Source organism: Patella vulgata, chromosome 1 (genome assembly GCF_932274485.2).
Source record: "Patella vulgata chromosome 1, xgPatVulg1.2, whole genome shotgun sequence".
Lineage (NCBI taxonomy): Eukaryota > Metazoa > Mollusca > Gastropoda > Patellidae > Patella > Patella vulgata.
In genome coordinates, this window is record NC_065879.2 from 42,431,189 (window position 1) to 42,457,214 (window position 26,026).

The following is a 26,026-nucleotide window of genomic DNA, read 5'->3' on the forward strand; positions in this document are numbered from 1 at the left end:
CAGCCATGGTCCCAATCAGCCAATTACCTCCTAATTGCCAGGGCCGTCCTACATGGCCCACTCATAAGCACTTAAAAAAGTTTGTTATTTTTATGACAGAATTGCTGTAATGTAGGCTACTCCAGTCCAGTCTCTTTTCGATATAAAACATGGGAAATATTTTATTTATTCATAAAAGGTATTTACTTTTTTTTAAAAAATCTGATTGAATATTTAGTTTGTTTACACGGGGGCCCGCGAAGGATAACGTCATAAAGTCTCAGGCAACACTTTTGTTCGTTTAGATGCGTGCATATGTATAGGATTAGAGGTGTGTGAAGCCAAATCGCAGGCATTACTTCGCATGTTTGTTTGTTGGACGTTATTTTGATGAATGTTAAAAAGAAGGTTTAGTTCGCCAACCAAAACTTGTCGAGATTTTTTTTTCTTTCCTGATTTTATAAAACGCTTGTAAATCCAAACACGTTTCGCCCAGTTATCCTTCCGGTAGTATTTCGAATTTTTAAAAAAAACCGACCAAAACAGAAACTCCAACTCCAAGATCTAACGAAAAGCAATGCTGTTGTAGGCTGCACAGCATATGTAGGTAATCGGCTGTCAAGAGCGCTTTGGACACGGTCTCATTTGACCTATAACAAGACATCCCCGTGTTATAGGCCTATATTAAAACGATAAAATAAATTTTAAAAAAAATATAAATAAATGCGTTGTCTTTGTTTTGAAAAAAAAAGTATAATTACATTTTTACCACTCATGATCCCAAACTTTATTCGAATTTTTCGGTCTGATTAGTTTAAATCGGAGTACGAAATTATTCTTTTATAGTATACTAACAAGGTGTAGGGTCGCCTGTCCAACCTCATGGGTTTTCTCCAGGTCCTCCGGGTTCTCTTCACTGCTAAAGACCCCTACGCGAATTATTGTAATAAAATTGAACCATATTTTAGTCCCGAAATGAGTCAATGACACTGACAGTTCAGTGACAGTTGGACGTTAAACCCCATGTCTCTCAGCTATGCTACAGTACTACACTAGTACTAGAACTACTTATGAAAACACTTTTCACGTTGAGACAATAATTTACTGTTTTCGATAAGTATGTATGATGGTTTATTAAAAAAAAAATATACTGTGATCATAACTGGCACAAATTCTAATTGTTTATGCACTAGATCGTGCTACAATTACATTTATTTGGGAATCGGGGAATTATGTCGTCGTGCGCAAGGAGCATTTATTATAATTTATCTGGATAAATCTCAAACAGTAATGTTGACAAATGTAAAAATTAAGCAGTACTGTGTCAGTCATTTGTGTAATTCCTTAATATTTTTCAGTTATTTTATCTTTCATTGTTAGGTTTTCAGAGAAAATATTTTAAGGACATATTTTGTAAACAAGCTATTACACAATGAACACCCTTGTAATGTATCACGTGATTCTCCATAGAAAAGCCGCCATATTTTATTACATTTATGAGTATTTACTAATACAGTGACATTTGTCACTTCATAAGCTATTAACTACATATAAGTGCACCAAGGAAAACACATATATATTGTGTGTCATCAGTATTGTATACCCGCAAATTGGTTTTCATTTTGCTCTACAACGAACAAGTGGTTGCAAGTGGCTAGAGGGAGGCAAAGTGATTTACATCAGAAACTCATCATCTCGACACCGCTAAAGCGGGTCTTCGGCACATAATACAACATGCCAGTAAGAAAAGCAGGTAAATATCGCACGGCCCTTTACGTAACCCTAATTTATAAATGAGAACATATAGATCTATATATCTTTTATTTTTGAATAATCTTAACACAAACAATAGCCTAGTGTTTCACACAAGCTACGCAGTTTGAAACCCTAATAATAATCTATTAGTATTAGGCCTATAATAATCTTAACAAAAACAATACTCAATATAGTGTTTCACACAAGCTACATTACGCAGTGTGAAACCCTAATGAATTTTACCATTTTGCATATAAACAATATTATATGTACAAACATGAGGATGGCTACAATAGACTTTCTTGTATAACTTTTAATAGTCATAATACATTATTATTATTATTATGCCAGTTTATATTTAGCCGTCCGACAGTTCTTTACTTTAATTCCTATTTAGCCGTCACTTCTGTTTGACATGCGCAGTTGTCTGATTTCTGGGCCCTGTTTCACGAAATTTTAACTAAAGATAAAATCCAAATTTTAGTAGATACTCCAATTTTGATTGGCTAAGCACTAAAATCAATCTAATATTATCCAACCAAATTACTAAAATTTGGATTTTATCTTAGTTAAAATTTCATGAAACAGGCCTTAGCAATTTTTGCTTTGGCTATGCTGTTGGCTCTTTCAACTTGGGGGTTATTTTACTGTCTGATATTAACCCATAGTCTAACCCTAACCCAAAACCACCAGTCTGTTCTATTCGTCCTTTGTCTGACATTGCTTCTTTCTCCGTTTCTTATATGGAAGCAAATAGCCATACTTAATTTCTGATGGTAGAAATTGGAGAATTATTTTTAAAAGAAAATAAGATAATAAATGTAAATTGTAGAAAAGCATTTAGAATATTATTCTATTTTGGTCGAGAGCGCATTTCTGCGGATTTTGGTTTTTAATTTAAGTACTTAGACTGTCAGTGGTTTATGTTTTCCCTGTAAAATCGTGCTTCTGCTCCAAACTTGAAAGACGAGTTGTTTTTAATATTCCAAAATGGTGGAATATACCAGGAATCGACAACTGCGCATGTCGAACGGAAGTGGCGGCTAAATAGTAAATAAAGTAAGGAACCGTCGGACGGCAAAATATACACTTCATATTATTATTATTATTAGGGGTTTCAGGTCAAAGTTTCAAATGACAGAAAAAAAAAATTAAAAATATTTTGTGAAAATATACGGTACATAAAATGCTACCCAAATTTGTTTATTTCATCAAAATATTCTAATTAGATCCAAAGTTATGGAATTTTAAAATCCGAGATCGACGTCAATAATGTAATCAAAATGCTCTATACCAGTCAATGCGTGGCATGGCACCAAAGTGAGTGCTTTTCAGTCATATTTGAGTGACGTCATAACCGGTATTTTCCCTTCAGAATCGCTAGTACCAATTTTAAAACTGAAATCCGCACGTTATTGTCAGCTAAAATTGATTAAAATCGTAATAATTTGAATGATAATATGTCAAATATTTATAATCTGGATGATACCTCAAGAAAGTTTTTTTATATTTAGTCGAAATTTAGCAATTTTCAGTCATCAAAACAGATAAATCCCATTTTCTCTGGGTCTAATTGTCCGACCACGTGGTATCAACAAGCATAATAATCACAAAAATGTTATCTATCGTTTGATTGGTTCTATATCAAAATCCCTCAGTAACTAAGGTGCGGATTCACCAATGAAGTGAGTCGTAGCAATGGAAATCTCAGGCCGCGTGACGTCAGAGCGGTATTTTCCCGCGAGCGTCTCCATAATTTTTTAGCCTGAATCTTTGCAGATATTGAGATTGATATTAAACTATTGCAATTCAATTGCTAGTAATGCATTTACATAAAATAGTAATTCAGAATCGTAGATTGAAGTGGGGTATATTTCAGCCTCTGGCTGTCCGATTTCACGCTAGAGTCAAGTGACCTGAAACCCCTATTATTATTATCATTCCGGTATGGTCAAGATCTGTTAAATACTTTTTACAAAGTATCACAGCGTAAGAATATAGTCCCATTTTGCCATGTTTTTTGACCACATGACTCACCAATTTGCGCATTGCGGAGGGGATTTTTAATTTAGATTACCTATATAAATCTGCGAATAATCGGAATCGAAAGCACGCCAGTTTACCCAATGACAGGCCTTATGATACAACGTGCAAGCATTAACCATTCGGCCATCCAACCCCCCTCATTCGAAACCAAGGCTACATTATTTTAAAAATAAACAACAATTTATGTACTATGAGAAAGTTTATTAATAATTGGCCTTAATAATTAGACGAACAAAAAATATCTATCGCAACATCTTAAGGTTTTGACTTTTAAACACCTAATCCTGTCTTTATTACGACCATGAAAATCACTATCGATACCCAGCACTAGTTTAAATTAATGTTACGCAAAATTATTTTATTAAAATTAAATTACTGATCTTTTTTTGTTGGAAATTGGCCTAATTTAAACAGCGAAATTTGCCAGTTGACGGCTTCTAATGGCATCCATGCGATAACTTTAGTTCTAGTGAGTGATGAAACTCAGTGTACTAAGTAGTGATAAGCAATTTGATTGGTCAAGTCTTTGGAACATAACAACTACATGTATGCTTTTAATTGAGGTATAGAGGTTCATTAGTGGAGTGTCTTGACTGAGTTCAACGATTGATATTTCACGCTAAAGCTAAGCAGAGCTAAGCAATTTGATTGGTCGATGCTTTGGGACATAATAACTTTGATTCTAACTGATGGAGAGTGATGAAACTTGGTGTATAGTTTCACTACCTGGTACTTCAAAACCTGACTTGAGTTTGATCGTGAACATTTTATGCTTAGACTAAGCGTAGATAATCAGTTTCATTGCTTAATACTTTTGAAAAAGATAAATGTGCAATTAATTAATATGTGTCATCTATTTATTTGGGGATTATGGTGGGGGACATCAGCCTCACTGTTGGTTTGTTAATATAATTATTTTATTTATGTATAAAATATCTTGATGGAAAATTATAAAGTTTGATTATAGCAGCGTTACATAACACCAACATGCATACATGTAGTTGATCATTTGCACAAATGAATGTTATTATATCTCTGGAGACCAGAGTGATGGCCCTAAGGCTATTATGAGTATTGTGTTACAAATGTAATATATACTATAACTAACAGTATAACCTGATGTGATGTTGCAGACTGTCAGGTACAGAGGCAGTTAGGTAAAACTATTAGAGGAGTAGGCTCAGATATACATGACATGTACATAGCTGCTGTGGCTCAGGGAGTAAGGGATTTGCTCTCTATCCAAGATGTTCCGGATTCCATCCCGGTGTTGGCCATGAAAGCTCTGTATGGAACAGAGCCTTGACAGTTGGAATTTGAAAGAGTAGGCCTTAGTCCCCCAGTCGGGGGGGAAATTTTCTGCATGGTACATTGCATGGAGTATGCCTGTCTTCATTAGCCAGGATGGAGCAGAAAAGTAGGACAACAAACCCCATTTCATTCCACATGACATTTATGTTGAAAATCGGATCAAGATTTGTGATCCGAATACTTTTGTTGGCTATCCGAATACTTTTCGGATAATTCGGAGACGTGAAATTCTTGAACACAATTACATCAAAAGTTCATATACCGTTACCGGTACTCATAATTTCTTACTTGTTTCAATGTTTATGAGTGTCTGTATGCCGAGTATGAAATCGTACTTTCGATTTGCAAATTGTTTGAGCCGCGAAGAAAAAAACGTGCCTACCTTTAGCCGTAATTATTAAGACTATCTATGACATCGGTCTGACATCCCAAAAAATCAATGAGGTGAAGGAATTTGTATAGTATAACTACATGTACTCCTGTTATCCGCACCCTCCCACTTATCATTTTGCTCAATCAACACGAATGAAAAAAGTAAAATAAAACCATGTGCCATTTATTCCGGCAAGGTCGTTTGCCTCATTCTGATAATCTACTACTATTGAACCAATCAGTGAGTGGTAATATATACGTGACCTAGGTCGTTATGAATAAATTTCATTGTGGGAAGTCAAAACACGGTCTAAACTCGTATGCTGTAAACTAGCGCAGGGAATGAATGAATATTTTTTTTTATTTAGACTACTGTTTTCATTGCACTGCATTAATAATTTTATTAGTTACTATCACTAAATAATACGCATAATGTTGACATTTATGCTCATGGAGCGGCGTACGTGATCAATTGCATTGGGGAAAATTTCAAAGTGATCAGACGTAAAAATGGCTAAATATAGAGCATACAGAATGTCAGAATATATTGTAACGAATAGTAAACAGATAGTAAAATGATTCGGATAACCCTTATTTTGTATCCGTTAACGAATATCTGAATAGTAGTTTCAACACTACATGACATGTACATTACTGTTACCAGCAAATAAAACAGAAAGACCCTCAAACTGTTATCCCATTCCCAGGTCCGAGCAAATATCTGCAGTCCTATAGTCTATGAAACATTTTTAAAGAAATACAAACGATGTGAAATTGTGAAATGGCAGTTACAGTGTACATTGCCAGTGGTTGAAAAGAGCAGGATTTTCAATATAATTGTTTATGAATTTTTATCAATATTCAGTCTTTAACATATATGTCTCAGAAATATTTTACCAACATGCGTTACAAACACTATCTTTAAATGTAATATTGTTCATATCACTAGTTTATGGCTTTGCCTTAATTAAGTTGGCAATCCTAATGAGTTTTTTGTCTGGTTGTTTGCTAATTTCATCAATAAAACTGATTTTTGTTATAATGTTAAAGAAACAAAAATTCTAAGACTGTCGGAATGCCATGTAAATGACATTTTGATTACAACAATGAAAAACCAACTGGAAATAATAGTTCGCTCAAGTTCTATATTGAAATAATGGTTTGTGTGGTTTATTTATTCATTTAGATTATAGCTTTTATTCCAAAATACAATTATTTGTTCTTTTGTGTTTGACAATGATATTTTTATTTTTAAAGCAAACAATTTTACTCTAGCCTTATATAGCTTATATGTCTAAGTATAGTGGATGGTCTAACAAAGATTTTAATCATAAAGGACATGGTTTATTTCATTCTGCAGAAGATTGTTATTGTCATGTGAGGTTAAAAATGATCATATATTTGAATGCATGTATATATTCTCAGGGCTAGAAATTCGTCATTTTTTGCTGGAATCTAAGAGGATTCACATATACTATTCAAAAAAAGTAGGGGATATTTGATTTTTAAGTGTTATTAAAGTCACCTAATGAAACTGACGAAGAAACAAATGACAAAATGAAATGAAGTTCACATTCATCGATTTATTCCAAATGATCGTTAGACTAAGTAAGGCACAGACTGACCATTATAAGGGTAAAATGATACCCGGGGTCAAACAGCAAAGTTACCACAGCATCACAACCAAGTCAGTAACGGGTAAATCCTCCTCTGTTTGCCAAACAAGCATTGATCCGACGTGGCATACTCCTAATGAGACGTCTAAGGTCATTTTGGTCCAGATTGTCCCATTCCTGTTGCAACGCAGCAGCAAGTTCTTGGACATTGGCAGGACGTTGTTGACGTTGACGTAACCTCTGTCCAAGCATGTCCCAGACATGCTCGATGGGGGAGAGGTCGGGACTCAGTGCTGGCCAAGGTAATGTGGTGATGTTCTGTTGTTGGAGGTAACCTGTAACGATCCTGGCCCTGTGACATCTTGCGTTGTCATCCTGGAAGATGAAACGGCGGCCATGACGTCGTGCGAACGGCACAACATGGACTGCCAAGATGTTGTCCCGGTAGTACTGGCCTGTAACACGCCCTGCAACAACATGTAAAGCCGTTCTTCCAGCAACAGTGATGCCTCCCCACACCATAACAGAACCACCCCCAAATCGATCATGTCTGATGACGTTAACGTCTTGGAAGCGCTCGTTTCGACGACGCCACACCCTCCTACGTCTGTCCAAAAAATCAACAGTGAACCTTGACTCATCTGAAAACATCACATTGCTCCAGCTTCGATTATCCCAGTGTTGACGATCCCTACACCAACGACGTCTTGCCTGAATGTGATGATCTCTCAAACAAGGGATCACGCGAGGACGTCGGGCGCGAAGGTGACCCCTATGCAGTCGATTCCGAATCGTCTGGCCACTCACTCTCACACCAGTGTCTGTTTGAAGACGAGCGCTGATCTGATTTGCTGTGATGACACGATTTCTCAAGGCCAAGGTACGGATAAATCGATCCTGGGCTTGAGTTGTCGCCCTTGGTCGACCTGAGCGTGGTCTGTCCTGTACAGATTGTGTATCACGGTATCTGGACCATAGCCTGCTTATGACCGACTGAGAAACATTCATCGTCCGCGCCACAACCGCCTGTGTTGTGCCGATCTGTAGCATGCCAAGGGCACGTAACCATTCATTTTGGGTAAGCCGACGCATATCAAAATTTGTTTTCTGGTCACTAAAACAATTAAACTGATGTTTCCACCCTGGAATTCAATGCCACAATGACTGTAACATTCAAAGTCAGAGTCGTGCAAATCTTGGGTTGGACCCCCATGATGATCCCAAGCATCACCTGCATTCCATGCGGTAGCTATTGGTGCGTTTGGGCGTCACATGTAACTGGAAATGTTTCTTCTGTTAGGTTCTATAGTGACTTTTTTCGTAGTCATTTGCATATTTTAGTATTATGCCCCCAAAATCAAATATCCCCTACTTTTTTTGAATAGTATATATATGCAATCTGCAGGAATCTTTCGAATCTTAATAATAATACTGACTAAAAATCAAAATTGTGTTTATTGTTATCGCCAGTATCAGAAAATGCTGTAGCCAAAATAAGCTAATACGGCGCCATGGCATTTCTTCATAACACAATTTGTAGTCCTTTGTCCATCACGTAACTTGCAAAAAATTTTATTCATTCGTCGATGATAGACAAATGGCACAATGATCATGTGACAACCATAACTGAAATTGCTATAAAATAAAATTCTGTACGACTATGATATATAGCCTTCAATAATATTTTTAAAATTACGCCTCTGTCAGTAGTGTATAGTATAAAAAATCATAACGGTAAACGCTATTTACAGTCTGCACCATTAACTTTCCAACTCACTTGCCCTGTGGGCAAGTACAATGACAACGTTTACTTGCCCCAAAATTTTTTTACTGTACCGACAGCAGTCAGATGGAAATGGTCAATTGAAATAAAAAAAAGAACAAAAAACATTTTTTATTAGATCATATATTTTGTTATTCATTAAGATATAATGTTCAGCCTTTACAATTCATTTTTTTTTTTAAATTTAAAGGCATGAGAGCTTTTGATGCATCTGATGAATTTTTATCTTTTCGTTCGCAAATAGATGTGACATGAATGTGTGCCTTGGATAACTCATGTGACTGTATAGTGTCAATCCGAAAGTTTCCAGTGATCCCATCCACAAATCGGTTATTTTTATTAGTTTTGATGCAGTGGGAACAGGTCTTTAAGACAGAATCATTCTCCCTCTGGTTCACATTTAACCAGGGCCTCCCAGTTAGCCAATGTTGTTTAAATTCACGTTTACGTGACACTGTTTCATACCTGCGCTTTGATTCTGCTACTACTTGAGCAACATCGTCACCGGATCCGCGTTTCCTATTATTCAATGTCTTGCCGGGCTATGCCCCTTCCATCCATCTTAACATCTCCCGACGACAAAGAGTGAAAGATAAACAACAACAGAAAAACGAAAGTCAAGGAAAACCGTCAACAAAGGTCACATTTCCAAGGTCATAAATGTCAAAGCGGAAGTAGACAAGTATTAAATGGAATTGTCTCCCTAGGAGTAGAAACTGCGCTCCACCACGTTTCCTCGATCTTTTACCGAACCCCAAAAACAGTGTGATCAACGGGGAAATGGATATTTTTAATTTTTTTTAGCGAAATTTTCGCGTGTCATCTTCGTCAATGTACATTTGTATCTAATTCTATTGAAAAACAGAACTGTACCGGCGGGCGAGTCCCAATGAAAGTTTTACTTGTCCCGGGCAATCGGACAAGCGCTAATGTCGCAGACTGTATTTAGAACTGGTGTATTGACATACATGTAATTCCAACCGATATGTCACATGTCTTTGGAATTCGGCAATGGAGATTCTGTCGGGAAAATATCCACTGTTTCTCTCTCCGTGTATTTTATGTTCTATCAGGGGATTATATTCAATGAAGATTTAAATTTACCTAACAACTGGTCAGTGTACACATTGGCGTGCATGTTGTAAAAGATCCATTAGCGTATGCCCGTCTTCATTAGCCCAGTTGGAGCAGAACAGTAGGACGTTAAAACCGATTTTCATTTCATTTATATGTTCTAGGTCGTTAGGGTTGTTTGCCCCAGACTCCCAAGTATTGAAACTCTTTACATCATATATTTATGAAAGTATTGTGCTGTTTTTCACTTTATGCAGATAAGAAAGGCTCGCTTGAGCTCATTTAATAGTAAGACTGTAAGATGTTCATTTAATTACTCAAGTAGCACCGTTTGAAACATGGTGGGTTATAATAGTTGATACTGTCTATCAGTCAAGCTATACTCCAAATGTTTTCAGCTAAAAAAACTTGGGCCTTAGATTGAAAAATATACAGTAGTGTAATATTGATTTAATTGACATCATCTTGTCATAAGACATGAAATGGGGGAGGTGGGTATCACCAAACAAGCATTTACAGGCTATGTTTTAGTATTTATAATGTACATGTATGCTATTTGATCATAAATCACACTTGGGCATATCCTAATGGTAAATCTGAGCAAATGCAATCAGACAATTGACCAAATTGACATTTAGGGCCATGACTCTTGGATATTGGTGTAGTTTGGTGACCTATTCACACTGCTTATCCTGTGAATAAAATATTGTATACAAAATAGTTACCGGTACTTCATGATCAGTTTATAGTGGTTTGTGAATGGTCATAATAATAAATATGTGAGTGACAAACTAGGCTTCTGTGGGCATTACTGCATATTATTGTTGCCTGGCAGTCTATATTGTTTTTTATACGCCAACATTTTCATGTGGACGTATATTGTCGTCGCCCCTGTCCGTCCGTCTGTCCTTCCGTCCACAATTGTTTGTGAACAGTCTACAGGTCACAATTTTTATCCGATTTCAATGAAACTTGAAATATAGGTTTATCACCCTAAGATCTCGGTTCCTTTCGATATTGGCATCTATCGGACCATAACTTCATGGATTATGGCCCCTGATTGTACGAAAAATCATGTTTTTGGCTTGTGAACACTGTAGAGGTCACAATTTTTATCTGATTTTGTTGAAACTTGAAATATAAGTTTATAACCCAAAGATCTCGGTTCCTTTCGATATTCGCGCATATCGGACTGTAACTTCCTGAATTATGGCCCCTGATTGTACGCAAAAATCACGTTTTTAGCTTGTGGACCCTATAGAGGTCATAATTTTTATCCAATTTAAAAAAACGTATTATTATATCACCGTTAAACCCTAAGGGCGGTTGAGTTCGAATTTCGTGAAAATCGGCCCAAAACTGACAGACAAAATGGCCGCCGTTCGTTCTCAAATAGCGTAAAAATATGGTATATCAAGGTTGTAGACCCTTTTGAGGTCACAATTTTTATCCGATTTTGTTGAAACTTGAAATGTAAGTTAATAACCCAAAGATCTCGGTTCCTTTCGATATTCACGCATATCGGACCGTAACTTCCTGAATTATGGCCCCTGATTGTACGCAAACAACGCGTTTTTTGGCTTGTGGACCCTATAGAGGTCATAATTTTTATCCGATTTAAAAAAACGTATTATTATATCACCGTTAAACCCAAAGGACAGTTGAGTTCGAATTTCGTGAAAACCGGCCCAAAACTGACAGACAAAATGGCTGCCGTTCGTTCTCAAATAGCGTAAAAATATTGTATATCAAGGTTGTGGACCCTATAGAGGTCACAATTTTTATCCGATTTTGTTGAAACTTAAAATGTAATTTTATAACCCAAAGATCTCGGTTCCTTTCGATATTCGCATATCGGAATGTAACTTCTACGCCAAAATGCGTTTTTTGGCTTGTGGACCCTATAGAGGTCATAATTTTTATCCGATTTAAAAAAACGTATTATTATATCACCGTTAAACCCTAAGGACGGTTGAGTTCGAATTTCGTGAAAATCGGCCCAAAACTTGCAGACAAAATGGCCGCCGTTCGTTCTCAAATAGCGTAAAAATATGGTATATCAAGGTTGTGGACCCTATAGAGGTCACAATTTTTATCCGAGTTTGTTGAAACTTGAAATGTAAGTTTATAACACAAAGATCTCGTTTCCTTTCGATATTCGCGCATATCGGACCGTAACTTCCTGAATTATGGCCCCTGATTGTACGCAAAAATGCATTTTTGGCTTGTGGACCCAAAAAGCGGTATGATGTCCAACTGAATACTTGTTTTTGTGCATGTGATAGAATCCGATTTAAAAAATCATATTATTATATCACCGTTACACACTAAGGACGACGGAGTTCCAATTTCGTGAAAATCGGCCAAAAACTGACAGATAAAATGACCGCCCTTCATTCTCAAATAGCGTAAAAATATGGTATATCAAGGTTGTGGACCCTATAGAGGTTACAATTTTTATCCGATTTTGTTGAAACATGAAATGTAAGTTTATAACCCAAAGATCTTGGTTCCTTTCGATATTCGCGCATATCGGACCGTAACTTCCTGAATTATGGCCCCTGATTGTATGAAAAATCGCGTTTTTAGCTTGTTTACCCTATAGAGGTCATAATTTTTATCCGATTTAAAAAAAACGTATTATTAAGCGGTGGACACACTAGCGCATATCGAATTGTATAGAGGTCACCTACAGAGGTCACAATTTTTATCCGATTTTGTTGAAACTTGAAATGTAAGTTTATAACTCAAAGATCTTGGTTCCTTTCGATATTTGCGCATATCGAATTGTAATTTCCTGAATTATGGCCCTTGATTGTAGGAAAAATCACTTTCGTTTTAGCTTGTTTTCTATCCATCTCTCGAAAATGTGGGCGTATCCTGCCTGGCAGCCGCTGGTTATACGACCACATCGTCCGTCGTCCACAAATGCTTGACTTTAAATAATTACTGCCAGAGTTATGGCCCTTGATCACTTCAAAATATCTTGTTGATGCTCGAGAGGCTAAAGATAATATCCGATTGACTTTAAATTTATACACAGTGTTTAAGGTCATGAGACGAACAATCCTATTGATTTCCAGCGATTTCGGATAATTACTGCCAGGTTATGGCCCTTGATCACTTCAAAAAACCTTGTGGACATTCTAGACTAGTCTAGTGGCTAAAGTTAATTTATACACAGTGTTTAAGGTCATCAGACGAAGAAACCTATAGATTTTCAACGATTTCCGGTAATTACTGCCAAAGTTATGACCCTTGATCACTTTGAAAAATCTTGTGACGCTCTAGAGGCTAAAGTTATCATCCGATTTACTTCAGATTGATACACAGAGTTTAAGGTCTTGAGACGAACAAGTATATTGATTTTCAATGAATCTGTATAACTGGAACAGCTAAATCCATGATATTAAAAGTTTTGTATACAATACATTAGCATGGGCAGAATTTTATAAAAATCAAACAAATTCTAATGGTTGTCTGATAATTACTTAATAAGTTGTTACTCTTAATCAGATTTTAGTGTATTATAAATGTTTGATTACCGAAAAAAGTAAAAATATGCGACAACTCTTGTTGACTGCCCGGACGATTTAGCTGCTGTGGGCGTATGTTTCGTTGCCTGGCACCCTATCTTGTCTGCAGGTTTGTGTTCTTAGTTAACTAGTTATTGGTTGTGCGTGGTGGCACTTATGGTAATATTAAAATCCCAGTAATGGCAGGCTGGTCCCACATTTTTCTCACAATATGAATTTCTTGGAAATAACTGTATTTATATCTTATAAGAAATAGATAAGCCCTTTAAATTAATTTGTTGTTTAAATATTATTTTTCTTGAATATCTTCATCCTCACAGTGCGGACACATTTGTAGAAGTAACATAATAGTTTCATATTTCTAAATTCACCTCATTCCTCTCATTTCTGTGAGGATAAATAATCTGAAAATAATTTGACTGAAGAAAAAAAAAATGTGTTTAAAGCTATCCATTGCTGTGACCATTACCATGTTTTCAATATACTGATTGAATAATTTAAAAAAGCATGGTGAAAATAGATGCATGGTGAAAATAGATGCATCAATCTGAGGATTAGAAGCAAAGTCAAATAAAGGTGTTAAAAAAAATAATGTCTAATATTGTGACATTGAATCCACTATGATATATTGCTTGTCTTCAAATTAACAATAATCTGTACAAAATAAATTGTAGCTTCATGTAAAGATAACCAGATCTTTGAAGCCCTTTCGACAATAGTTATAACAGTTACATGTATCAGATGAAGGAGATTTTGATTTTCATCTATAAATATTTGTTTGAGATGGATGTCCAGATTTCAGCAAAGAAGATTGGTCTTTCGAAAGAAAATTTTGAGTTTTTATACGACCACGCCCCCATCTGTCGGTCAGGCATCCACAATTGCCTGTGGACGCTCTAGAGGTTAAAGTTAATATCTGATTGACTTTAAATTTATACACAGTGTTAAAGGTCACAAGACGAAGAAGCCTATTGATTTTCAAAGATTTTTTATAATTACTGCCAGAGTTATGGCCCTTGATCATTCTGTAAAATCTTGTGGACGCTCTAGAGGCTAAAGTTAATATCCGATTGACTTTAAATTTATACACAGAGTTAAAGGTCATGAGACGAAGAAGTCTATTGATTTTAAACGATTTCCGATAATTACTGCTAGAGTTATGGCCCTTGATCACTTTGAAAAATCTTGTTGTCATCTGATTGATTTTATATTTATACACCGTGTTTACGCCTATATATAATCGTTTCGATTCACTTTAGATTGATACAAAGAGTTTAAGGTTTTGAGATTTTTGATAACTTGAACAGGTACATGTAAATCTTTGTGATCTTGAAAACTGTAACAAATTATACATGTATAACAAAGTGCTTTTATATGCACACATTTTCATGTGAACATTATGCCGTCGCCCCTGTCGGTCCGTCCACAATTTGTTTATGGATACTTTACGGGTCACAATTTTGATCCGATTTTGACGAAACTTAAAATATGGGTCTATCTCCCAAAGACCTCGTTTCCTTTCGATATTGGCATGGATTATGGCCCCTGACTGGATAAAATGGCCGTCCCTCATACACAAATAGTGTAAACATATGGTATATCAAGGTTGTAGACCCTCTAGAGGTCACAATTTTGATCCGATTTGTATGAAACTTTAAATACATGTTTATAATCCCAAGATCTTGGATCCTTGTGATATTTGTGTATACCGGATCATAACTTACTGAATTATGGCTCTTGATTGTACGAAAAATCACGGTTTTAGCTTGTGATCCCTCTAAAGGTCACAATTTCTGATTTAAAAAAAACGAGGGAATATATCACCGTTGCCACCCTAATGTTGGTTGAGTTTGAATTTTGTGAAAATCGGACCAATATTGCCAGACAAAATGGCCACCCCTCCTCCGCAAATAGTATAAAAATATGGGATATCAAGATTGTGAACCCTTTAGAAATTAGAGGCCACAATTTTGATCCGATTTAGATGAAACTTTAAATTTTTGGTTATATCACAAAGATCTTGGTCCCTTTCGATAATCGCGCATATCCGAACATAACTTCCAGGATTATGGCCCCTGATTGTTTTAAAATAACATTTTTAGCTTGTGGACTCGTTGGAAGTCGTAATTTGTACTCGGTTTTAAAAACCATTTAAATACATCACCGTTACACACCAATAAAAATTGAGTTTTGATTTCATAAAAATCTAACCGAAACTGCCAGACAAAATGGCTGCTTCTTGTACGCAAATAATGTAATACCAAGGTTGTGGACACTCTAGAAGTCACAATTTTTATCTGATTTTGATGAAACTTGAAATGTATGTTTATAATCCAAAGATAGTAGTTCCTTTTAATATTTGCACATACATGTATCAGACTGTAACTTCCTGGATTATGGTCCCTGATTGTACGAAAAATCATGTTTTTAGCTTGAAGACCCTCTAGAGGTCACAATTTTTATCAATTTTAAAAAACATTTAAATTTATCACCGTTACACCCAAATGACGCTTGAGTTCCAATTTCGTGAAAATCGGCCCAAAACTGCCTGACAAAATTGCTGTAAGAATTTTGTATTTATACGCCCACATTCAAATGTGGACGTATATTACCGTCGCCCCTGTCCGTCGGTCCGCTGTACACAATTTCTTGTGAACGCTCTAACTCGAAAAAGTTTTAATCCGATTGTTTTAAAATTGATATATATGTGGTTTACATTAGTGAGATGAAGAAGCCTATTTAATTTCAATAATTTCTGTTTATTATGTCTAGAGTTATGGCCCTTGTTTTACTTTGTTGAACCTTGTGAACGCAATTACACCAGAAGTTATCAACCGATCTTTGTGAAATTTATATGCATTATCTAAATTAGTGAAGCAGAGAAGCCTATTGAATTTCAGCAATTTGCGCAGGGCTCTATAAAAGTTGAGTGTGCCTGCGCACACACTTGAAAATGTGCCTGCAGGGTCATACTGAAACACAGGGATGTAGCCAGGATTTGGTGAGTGGCGTAAAAATATATGTGGCGATCGGAGCGAGGCAAAAAATTTTTTGAGAGGGGGGCGTGGTCTTTTATGAAAATTAAACCCTTCTTGGTGTATTTTCAGAGCATCTGCTGCCTTTTGTATTTGGTTCAGTGCAAATCAAATTTCCATTTATATATTCAAATTTTACCAAATCCACTTAATTTTCATCAATGATACAGGGATCTAAAAACTTTTTGACACCACCCGACCGAGAATAAAATTGTCCCGCCCCACTCTGTTTCTCTGGATAGATAAGTTGAGGACCTTTCGGTATTTGTTGTTTTGTTGGTTTTTTTTTTCAAATATTACTTTATTACTTTGAGATTAAAAATTCTTAAAACGGTGTTTGTGTTTTATTTGAGTACAACGGATTATGACAACAGGTAGATATTGATAATTAAAACACATATTACATGTATTTGACTTGTTTGTAAAGTTGTTGTACGTGTCTCACATCAGGCAGAAACTGAGAAAGCTCTCATCGTCCTCCTAGTCCTACTCTCGGGCCGTAGCAAATCCACGGTCAACACAGGTAAGAAATAAAATAAGAAACATCGTGAAAATTTGCAGGCACGTGTTGGACAATTACGACATTCAAACCTTTAACATTGGAGTGCCATAAATTGGTCTGCTAGACCTATTTACGGCAAATAAACAAATATAAAGACCGTAGAATAATTGTAAAATGAATAGACCTAGCCTACACATCTTCTAAGTATAAATAAACAAAATACCAATACATCTTTCTTTAAACTAATTTGGGATGATAGGGTCTACTACGGCACACAAAAATAAATTATGCCGTGACAGACATGGTTTGCGGAAGTGGGCTTTTATGGCTTTGCCGTTTAATTGCCGTGGTAAATTTCGAGCGCCGAGTTTGTGTACAGAGAAGGACAAAGAGGTTTAAATATGACTGGGCGGCTTCCTTCGATTTTTTCTTTGTGCTGGGCGGCAAAAAATAGTGCCGGGCGCAGGTGCCGCCCGGCTTGGCTACATCTTTAAAAATGTGCCTGCAAAAAAGTTTTTTTAAAGCAAATGTGCCTGCGTGCGCATGTGCGCGGAAATATCGATGCCTGAATTTGCGTTTATTATGTCTAGAGTTATGACTCTTGTTTCACTTATTGAACCATGTGAATGCTCCAACGCCAAAAGTTATCATCCGATCTTTGTGAAATTTATATGCATTATTTAAATTAGTGAAACCACGAAGCGTATTGAATTTCAGCAATTTACGATAATTACTTCTAGAGTTATTGCTAGGGCTGGCAATCGATACCTATTTTGAATATCGATATCGGCAATATCGATATTGATATATCGGAAAATTTAAAGTTGAAAGAAATAACTGTTTGTATGCTAATAATGCATTTAAATGTGTTATTAATCAAATAAAAAAAAGAAACTATGATCCTCAAACTATGTTTTCTTAATGTTTGTTTCATTCACAGCTTATCTTACAAAATAGTAATCTCAGCTTCGCGCTCGCCTTCATTTCTGTTGACAATTTTCCTCGGCCGCTTATAACAATAAATAAATTTGTATTAAAATTTTGTCTAGTGTGTGATTTTTAGATTTAGCGTGTTTTGAATGATATGACGGCGATTATTTGACACAAAACATTATTTGACACAAAACATCCGATATGTATGAAATTTATATGCATCGTTTAAATTTGTGAAACAGAGGTCTATTGAATTTCAGCAATTTCCGTCAATTATTTCTAGAGTTATGGTCCTTGTTTTACTTTGTGAACCTTGTGAACGTTTGAATGATAAAAGTGATCATCCGATCTGTATAAATTTTATATGCATTATTTAGATTAATAAAACGAAAAAGCCTGTCAAATTTCAGTTTGTAGAACTTTGTGAACCCTGAAATGACAAAATTATAATCTGATCTATATGGAACTGTCTTGTAAAGGCCCCCAATTACATGTACCTACAAAGAAATAAATATGCAACAACCCTTGTCGACCGCTTGGACGATTAAGCTGCTGGGGGCGTATGTTTCATTGCCTGGCAACCTATCTTTTAATAATAGTATTAATAGTTACATGTACATACTACCAATATTTGACTATTGCTCTATTATTTGGGGGAATGCTACCAAAAGTAGATTAGACATTCTTTTAAAATTACAAAAGAGGAAAGCAAGAAGTATTCCTGATGCACCAATTGAAATTCTGTCCACCTCTTTATTTACTAAACTCAGTTGGCTTCCCCTTACACAGAGGATTCTTTATAATAAAATTGTCTATCATTCAAAATTATTACATTTAATACTCCACTTTATCTAAACTCTAAACGGTACTAATGATGATCGAGGCTAGGCTAACCTAAAATTGAATAGCTGATATCTCAGGTCAGAGTGAAGCCATTTAACTGAAATTTTCAGCACATTTTTTAAATTAATATAGCGAGAACTGTCAGCTCTTTATCTAATCTTACCTAATGTCCCTTTAATCAATTGACTGACGTCATGGGGTCAAAAGTCGCTCGTAAAAACCCTGACGCAACCTCCCACTACAATCTCAGATCTTATGTAGGGGAAGCCATCGAAAGTATAAAAATTTGAAACGAAATATAGATCTATATTTTAATCAGATTGTACCAAAGCAATAGAATAAAACAATAATTTATTAGTACTTGATGTCAGAGGTGTATATATGGGAGAGCAAGCTGCTACTTTTATTATTAAAATTATATAAAGTTCAGTCAAGCATCTGATTATGATCATTTGAAAGAAGGGTATGCCAATCATGTGGCAAATCACAGTACATGATTTAAATACACATTAATGTCAGTTGGAATCCTTCACATTGAAAATTTCTTGTTTGACAGTATACTTGTAGGAAATATTATTTGCATGAATAACTTGGGTCACATGTACATGTAATTAATGAGGATAATTAACCTAGATTAATATAAACTGGATTAATATAGGCCTACTGTCATGATATTGGTATTTTATAATGATGTTTATATGATTAGCCTTGATTGAAACTACATGTACATCCTCAATGTGAGTCCGGCAATTGTATATAATATGACATTAGCATTGTAATATAACAAAATGATTGACCGAAAGCTTAAACATACATTATGCAAGAGCTAAATCTGCCTTTTGCAGGTCTTTCTTTAGGCCTGAAATGTTTTCTAAATTATTAATTAGACATTAATTAACTTATCCAGGCCATAATCAACTCTCGATGGCATTGGATTTCTCCGATATTAAATAGATTAGAACAATTCAGCCATATTTCGATTTAACTTAATTTAAAGGAGCTAAATCGCTAATATGTGGGACTTAGAAATTGACACCAATGGGTCGCAACGCATTCAATAATATAATATGAATGTATATACATGTAAATTGATTTACATTCAATCGTTTCTGTTTTTACTCTAATTTCTAATCAGTTAGGTTCGGCGAAATACACCAGTATTCTCAATCGAATTTCAATCCCTAGCGTCTGGTTATTCCAGTCTACGCCGATAGTATTTATTGGGCATGCTCTCCAGATAAGAATATAGCGTCACCGTTTGACATGACTTGTGGAATATGCCTAGCCTCGTTTTTCGAGTCCCTTATTAGAAATAGCGCTGAAACGCATTATGGTACACGATTCGTGTACCAATTGTAAAATGTTTATTTTGTCTTAAATATTGGATATCAGAAGCCTATCTTTTCCCGGTAAGATCACAACATCAATGTTGATTTAAACCGACAAATAGATCGTGTTTTCAATGTCGAAGATTTTGGATGATATTGAGTTAGAGACTTAGCTACTTTAAGCTAAAAATGTAGGAGCGAGACTTAGCTTCGAACAACAAGTACGGTGGTTGAAATTATTGCACACGTCTTGTCAAACCTTCAAAGGCTAATATCTTCGCTCACAATATGTAATTTGAATGAAATTTTCAAATTATTCATTTTACATTATCTATTTTCGAACTATTATAGCAAGAATGGCTAGCCCTTTATCTAAATCTTACATAATGCATCTTTAACCTAGATTAATATAAACTGGATTAATATAGGTCTATTGTCATAATATTGGTATTTTATAATGTTATATATATGATTAGCCTTGATTGAAACTACATCCCCAACATGAGTCTGGCAACTGTATAAAATATGACATTAGTATTGTAATATAACAAAATGATTGACAGACAAAAATATTGGCAGCAATTTATAATATTTATATATGTCCACATGATGACGTATAAATGTGGACGTATATTGCCGTCGCCCCTGTCTGCGTGTCGCCCACAGTCCGCGATTCTTAATTGGACATCTTGAAACTTTACATACTTATTCCTTATACCCTGAGGATGATTCCTATTGTTTTTGGTTCATGCCTGACCCCCAAGGGCAAAGCCACGCCCATTTTTTGTATTTGTTTGTTTGTCGTCTAATTGCCGCATTTCTTAATGCATCATCTTGAAACTTTGCATACTTATTCCTTTACTCTAAGGAACATCTCTATTGTTTATGATGCATGCCCAATTCCCAGGGGCAAAGCCACACCCATTTTTTTTTTGTTATGTCTGTCGCTTACAGGCCGCAATTCTTAATCGATCATCTTGAAAACTTTTCATACTTATTCCTTATACCCTAAGGATATCAATCATTTCAATAACAGGGTGGTACCTATTTATATTGTTCCATATCCAACCCCCAGGGACAGGGCAATGCTCAATTTTTGTATTCGTTGTCTACAGGCTGCAATTCTGAATGGATCATCTTGGAACTTTGCATATTTATTCCTTATACCGTAAAGACATCAACTATTTATTTTGGTGCATGACCCAACCCCCTGGGGCCATGTCACACCTACTTTTTTGTTAATATTTTGTCTGTAAATTTGGCAAAACAAACCCAACACCTAGCCTTTATTGCCTCTTGTCATATTACAGCCATTTCATATTTCATTCTCTTCCTTTTCAAAAGTACCATATCGATCAAAGCAGGAATGTGGACGTACATTGCAGCGTTAGCTATGCTCTTGTTATCAATTTCTATACATGGACATATATGTACATGTATACTATACATTTGACTGATGCATGTAACAAGTATAGATATAACTTGGTATAGAGCTGGGCGATATTTTGGTATGTCGATATAAAACTGTCCGGAATAAAAAAACGTCAAAATTACTTTCTTCAGAAAAATATTGAAAAACCGTGATATATCAGGGTTTTAATTTTTCTGGATGATATTTAACATAAATATTGAAAAAATGTTTTCCTTTTTATGTTATTTACCATATTTTATTGCTTAATGATGAATAAATACTGTTATAAGCTCCCCAAGTATTCATGCAACGAAGTTTGCAAAGGCTGATATGGAGTTTAGTTTACGTCTCGTGACTTCTCGCTCACTTTTCCATCCGTTAGAATTACTCCAGTTTCTCTTCAATTTCTATGCATCTTGACGAATTGTTTATACTGATACTTTGATTTTCCAAAAGAATAATTGAATTTTAATAATAATTATTATATGGGCTTCAAGAAAATCAAACAAAGTTGAATTAAATGTAAAAGTATTTATTGGTAATCATTTCAAGCACAATCAATGCTAACTAATGGCTAAAATCTGAAGTCTCATACATGTAGATGTATTCAGTGAAATTGCTACAGGGGAAAATAAAATGTTGTGTAATGTAAATTGGTACCAGGTGGTCATGAAATGGGTTAGCATACCCTAGTATGCAAACACTGGAGCTTATAGAGAATAAAAGAGAATATGATGATCACATGTTTTCTTCTTGATTATAACAGAACTATTTAATTGATTTCATGTTTTATAATCTATATAAATCAAATCAAAGATGTGTGTGTGTGTGTGTGTTTGCCCATCATGCATGACCCTGTAAATGTTTTAGGCAATCTAATTTGGGCCCAGTTGTTCTCCTGGCGACTTTGAGCCCTGAGCGAATTTCGGCCCCAGGCTAATTTTGGCCCTAGGCGAAGCTTGGTATCCTGCTAGTTGACTTACAATCAAATACTAATAAATAGATAATATATTGATTTGAAAGATTCACAATTTCTAGCAATCTGATATTGCACCTAAAAATTGATTTAAATTGAATGAAATATATAAACAATCATTTAATGCACAACAATATTCAAAGTTCTTTTCTGTACACTGATATCTTTCATATCTGACTGACCTTCAAAATATCTCTGCTTCACCAAACCCAACCCACAATCAAAGAGGAGGGTCGGTAGGTCTGGTTTCTTCAAAGATTGTGAAAGCGGGGGATTATTAAAATGAGTTTGTCCGTCGCACTTTTTGGGACACAATAACTCTTTCTAATTGAGCTAGAATGTTCACACTTGGCGTAGGTGTTTATAAGGTGAATGCCTTGGTGAAGTTGGAAGTTAGAAGATGAGAATGTTCTGATTAGGGTAAGCAGAGATAAGCAATTTGATTGGTTGATGCTTTGGGACACGATAACTTTAGTTCTAATTAAGTGAGAGTGATGACACTTGGTGTATGGTTTTATCACATCAGTGCCTTGATTAAGTTCCATAATAAGCATTTTCTGCTTAGGATAAGTAGAGTGATAAGCAATTTGATTGGTTGAGACTTTGAAACACAATAAATCTCCTTCTAGTTGAGGTTGAATTTTCAAACTTGGTGAATGCCTTGATGGAGTTTGATGATAAACATTGTCTGCTTACGGTAAGCAGAGATAAGCAATCTGATTGGTTGATGCTTTGGGGCCAATAACTTTGGTTTTAATTAAGTGAGAGAGATGAAGCTCCGAGTATAGATTCATTACCGGGTATATCATTACCTTGACTAAGTTCGATGATGAGAATTTTCTGCTTAGGCTAAGGATCGATAAGCAATTTGATTGGTCAAGACTTTGGAACATAACAACTCTGCTTTTAATTGAGGTAGAATGTTTAAACTTGATATAGATGTTCATTAGGTGAATGTCTTGACCGAGTTCAATCATTAACATTTCGAGCTAAAGCTAAATAGAGGTAAGCAATTTCATTGGTTGATGCTTTGGAACAACATAACCTTGATTCTATCTGATAGAGAGTGATGAAACTTAGTGTATAGTTGATAATCAGTTTGATTGCTTGATACTTTTAAAAAAATATAAATGTGCGATTAATTAATATGTGTCATCTATTTATTTTGGGATTTCGGCGGGGGCCATCAGCCTCACTGTTGGCTTGTTTTTAAGTCAAATCCGAAGAGCTAATTCGACAGCTTGATTCTTTTCTGGGTGGAAACATTCATCTTCGTTGTGGGCACACAAATCTGATGACATCGGAATTTTTAGTGAGGTACATGTACGACTCATATAGAAGACATATAGGTGCCGTCAGTGCCGATCACTTTAAGGAATTATATCGTAATCAGCACTTAGAAGATGATAATCTCAACTTTATTAATTAATGATACGGCAAATAATTAAGTTCATAATAGATGGTGTGACCCAATTATTACTTCAAAAAACATAGCCACCGTGTTTGATTCCTGCATTAAAATAGTACCATGCGTTTCCCGACTGAAACAGTGACAAATATCTACATAGATTATCATGCTATTCGAGACATTTTAATGTGTAAAGGTTTTATATCCGTCACTATTGGTAATTGTATCTGTATCGGTCAATATATTTTGTTGTCAACATCTAATATCAGTAAAACCAATAGGTGCCATATCGGACCATCACTATCCACAGGCATTGACACAGAATCAATTCATGGTAATGGAAATGCTTTCGTCTGCAACCATTTTGTTGAGAAGCAACACTTGTGACGCTTTCGTCGTGGGCCATTTGCCATGCAGTGGTTTAGGTTGAATTTTTTCTCTTTATTAAACAAAACATAATGAGCTCAGCTAACCGAGTTGCCCCGGTTATACATGTAGGTACATGTAGTCAATCTTAAGAGTTCAAAGCATTTAAATAGTATCTTGGTTGATGTATTTTAGATGATGCATTATTGTGAACTTATTTCTTTAGGTGTGTGTAACCTGGACACGCACCTCAACTTAATCTGACTTTAGTAGTGAGGTTGTGGAGTAGTTGTATTCACTTCTATGAGTATAATATGTGCCTACAGTTATAGAGATTATAATTCAGAACCACACCCCTTTTGGAACAACTGTTGTAGATCATCATCTATTTGATAAATTGTACAATGTACATCTGTCCATCATATATTGCTTTACAATAATTACAGTTATGTCTAGTTTAAAACTAGTTTTTCTTCTTCAACACAATTAATTACATGTAAATTACCTCACTGGCTCCTTTTTTTTCTTAATTAAAAGTTACCAAATACTGATTAAAAGAAACAGAGGTAGTTTTTTTTTTGTTAAATTTGATTGATCTCAGATGTTATTTATTTATAACTGTTGGACTTCCTCTGCTGTAATCAGTAAACTGGCAAACCAGGCTGCTAGTCTCGAGATATGTTCTATATCAAATTCCCTACAAAAAGTCTGGGATTTGCACTGAAAGTGCTGCACTTTTAAAAGACATATTATCTGACTGCTGTTGAAGTTATTAGTCATGCCTTGTTTTAGAGGTTATTAAAGGAAGCGGTCTTTTAGTTGTGTCAACAACCATGCTAACTGTTATTAAGGTCTGATTCATATCAATATCAGTATTCACCAGTTTTTATAGGAAGTGTTTGTGGTAGTAATATTCCAAAACATAAGACATACTGGTACATGTAAGTATATATGGCTTGTCTTTGTTGTTTGTTCAATTTTAAAGTATACATGTAGGTTATGAAGGAAACCACAGGCACTTAAACCAATAATATAAATGCTAGCCATGACTTGGAATGATGGGGTTTAGGTGTCACAGCTCCATTGCTCGTGTTGGAAGAAAGTCGTTTTTTCCCCGATTTGTAACCTTTTTATACGCCCACATTTTCATGTGGACGTATATTGTCGTCGCCCTGTCCGTCTGTCCGTCCACAATTGTTTGTGAAAGGTCTACAGCTCACAATTTTTATCCGATTTTAATGAAACTTGAAATATAGGTTTATCACCCTAAGATCTCGGTTCCTTTCGATATTGGCATGTATCGGACTGTAACTTCATGGATTATGGACCCTGATTCATGTACGAAAAATCACGTTTTTAGCTTGTGAACACTGTAGAGGTTACAAGTTTTATCCGATTTGGTTTAAACTTGGATTGTATGCTTATAACCCAAAGATCTTGGTTCCTTTCGATATTCGCGCATATCGGAACGTAACTTCCTGAATTATGGCCCCTGATTGTATCAAAAATCGCGTTTTTAGCTTGTGGACCCTATAGAGGTCATAATTTTTATCCGATTTAAAAAAAACGTATTATTATATCACCGTTACACCCTAAGGACGGCTGAGTTCGAATTTCGTGAAATTCGGCCCAAAACTGACAGACAAAATGGCAGCCGTTCGTTCTTAAATAGCGTAAAAATATGGTATATCAAGGTTGTAGACCCTATAGAGGTCACAATTTTTATCTGATTTTGTTGAAACTTCAAATGTA

The 26,026-nt window shown here is 35.5% G+C and overlaps 1 protein-coding gene across 4 annotated transcripts in view; it reads left to right on the top strand.

Annotated features, from left to right (window-relative positions):
• Positions 1–1,440: 1,440 nt before the first annotated feature.
• Positions 1,441–26,026, top strand: part of LOC126820647 (disks large homolog 1) — a 358,192-nt gene continuing 333,606 nt past the window's right edge. For all 4 annotated transcript variants that reach the window (XM_050548725.2, XM_050548744.2, XM_050548735.2 and 1 more), the window contains exon 1: positions 1,441–1,732. In XM_050548725.2, coding sequence (XP_050404682.1) covers positions 1,714–1,732 — 19 coding nt within the window. In that variant the 5' untranslated portion in view covers positions 1,441–1,713. The remainder of the gene's footprint in view (positions 1,733–26,026) is intronic.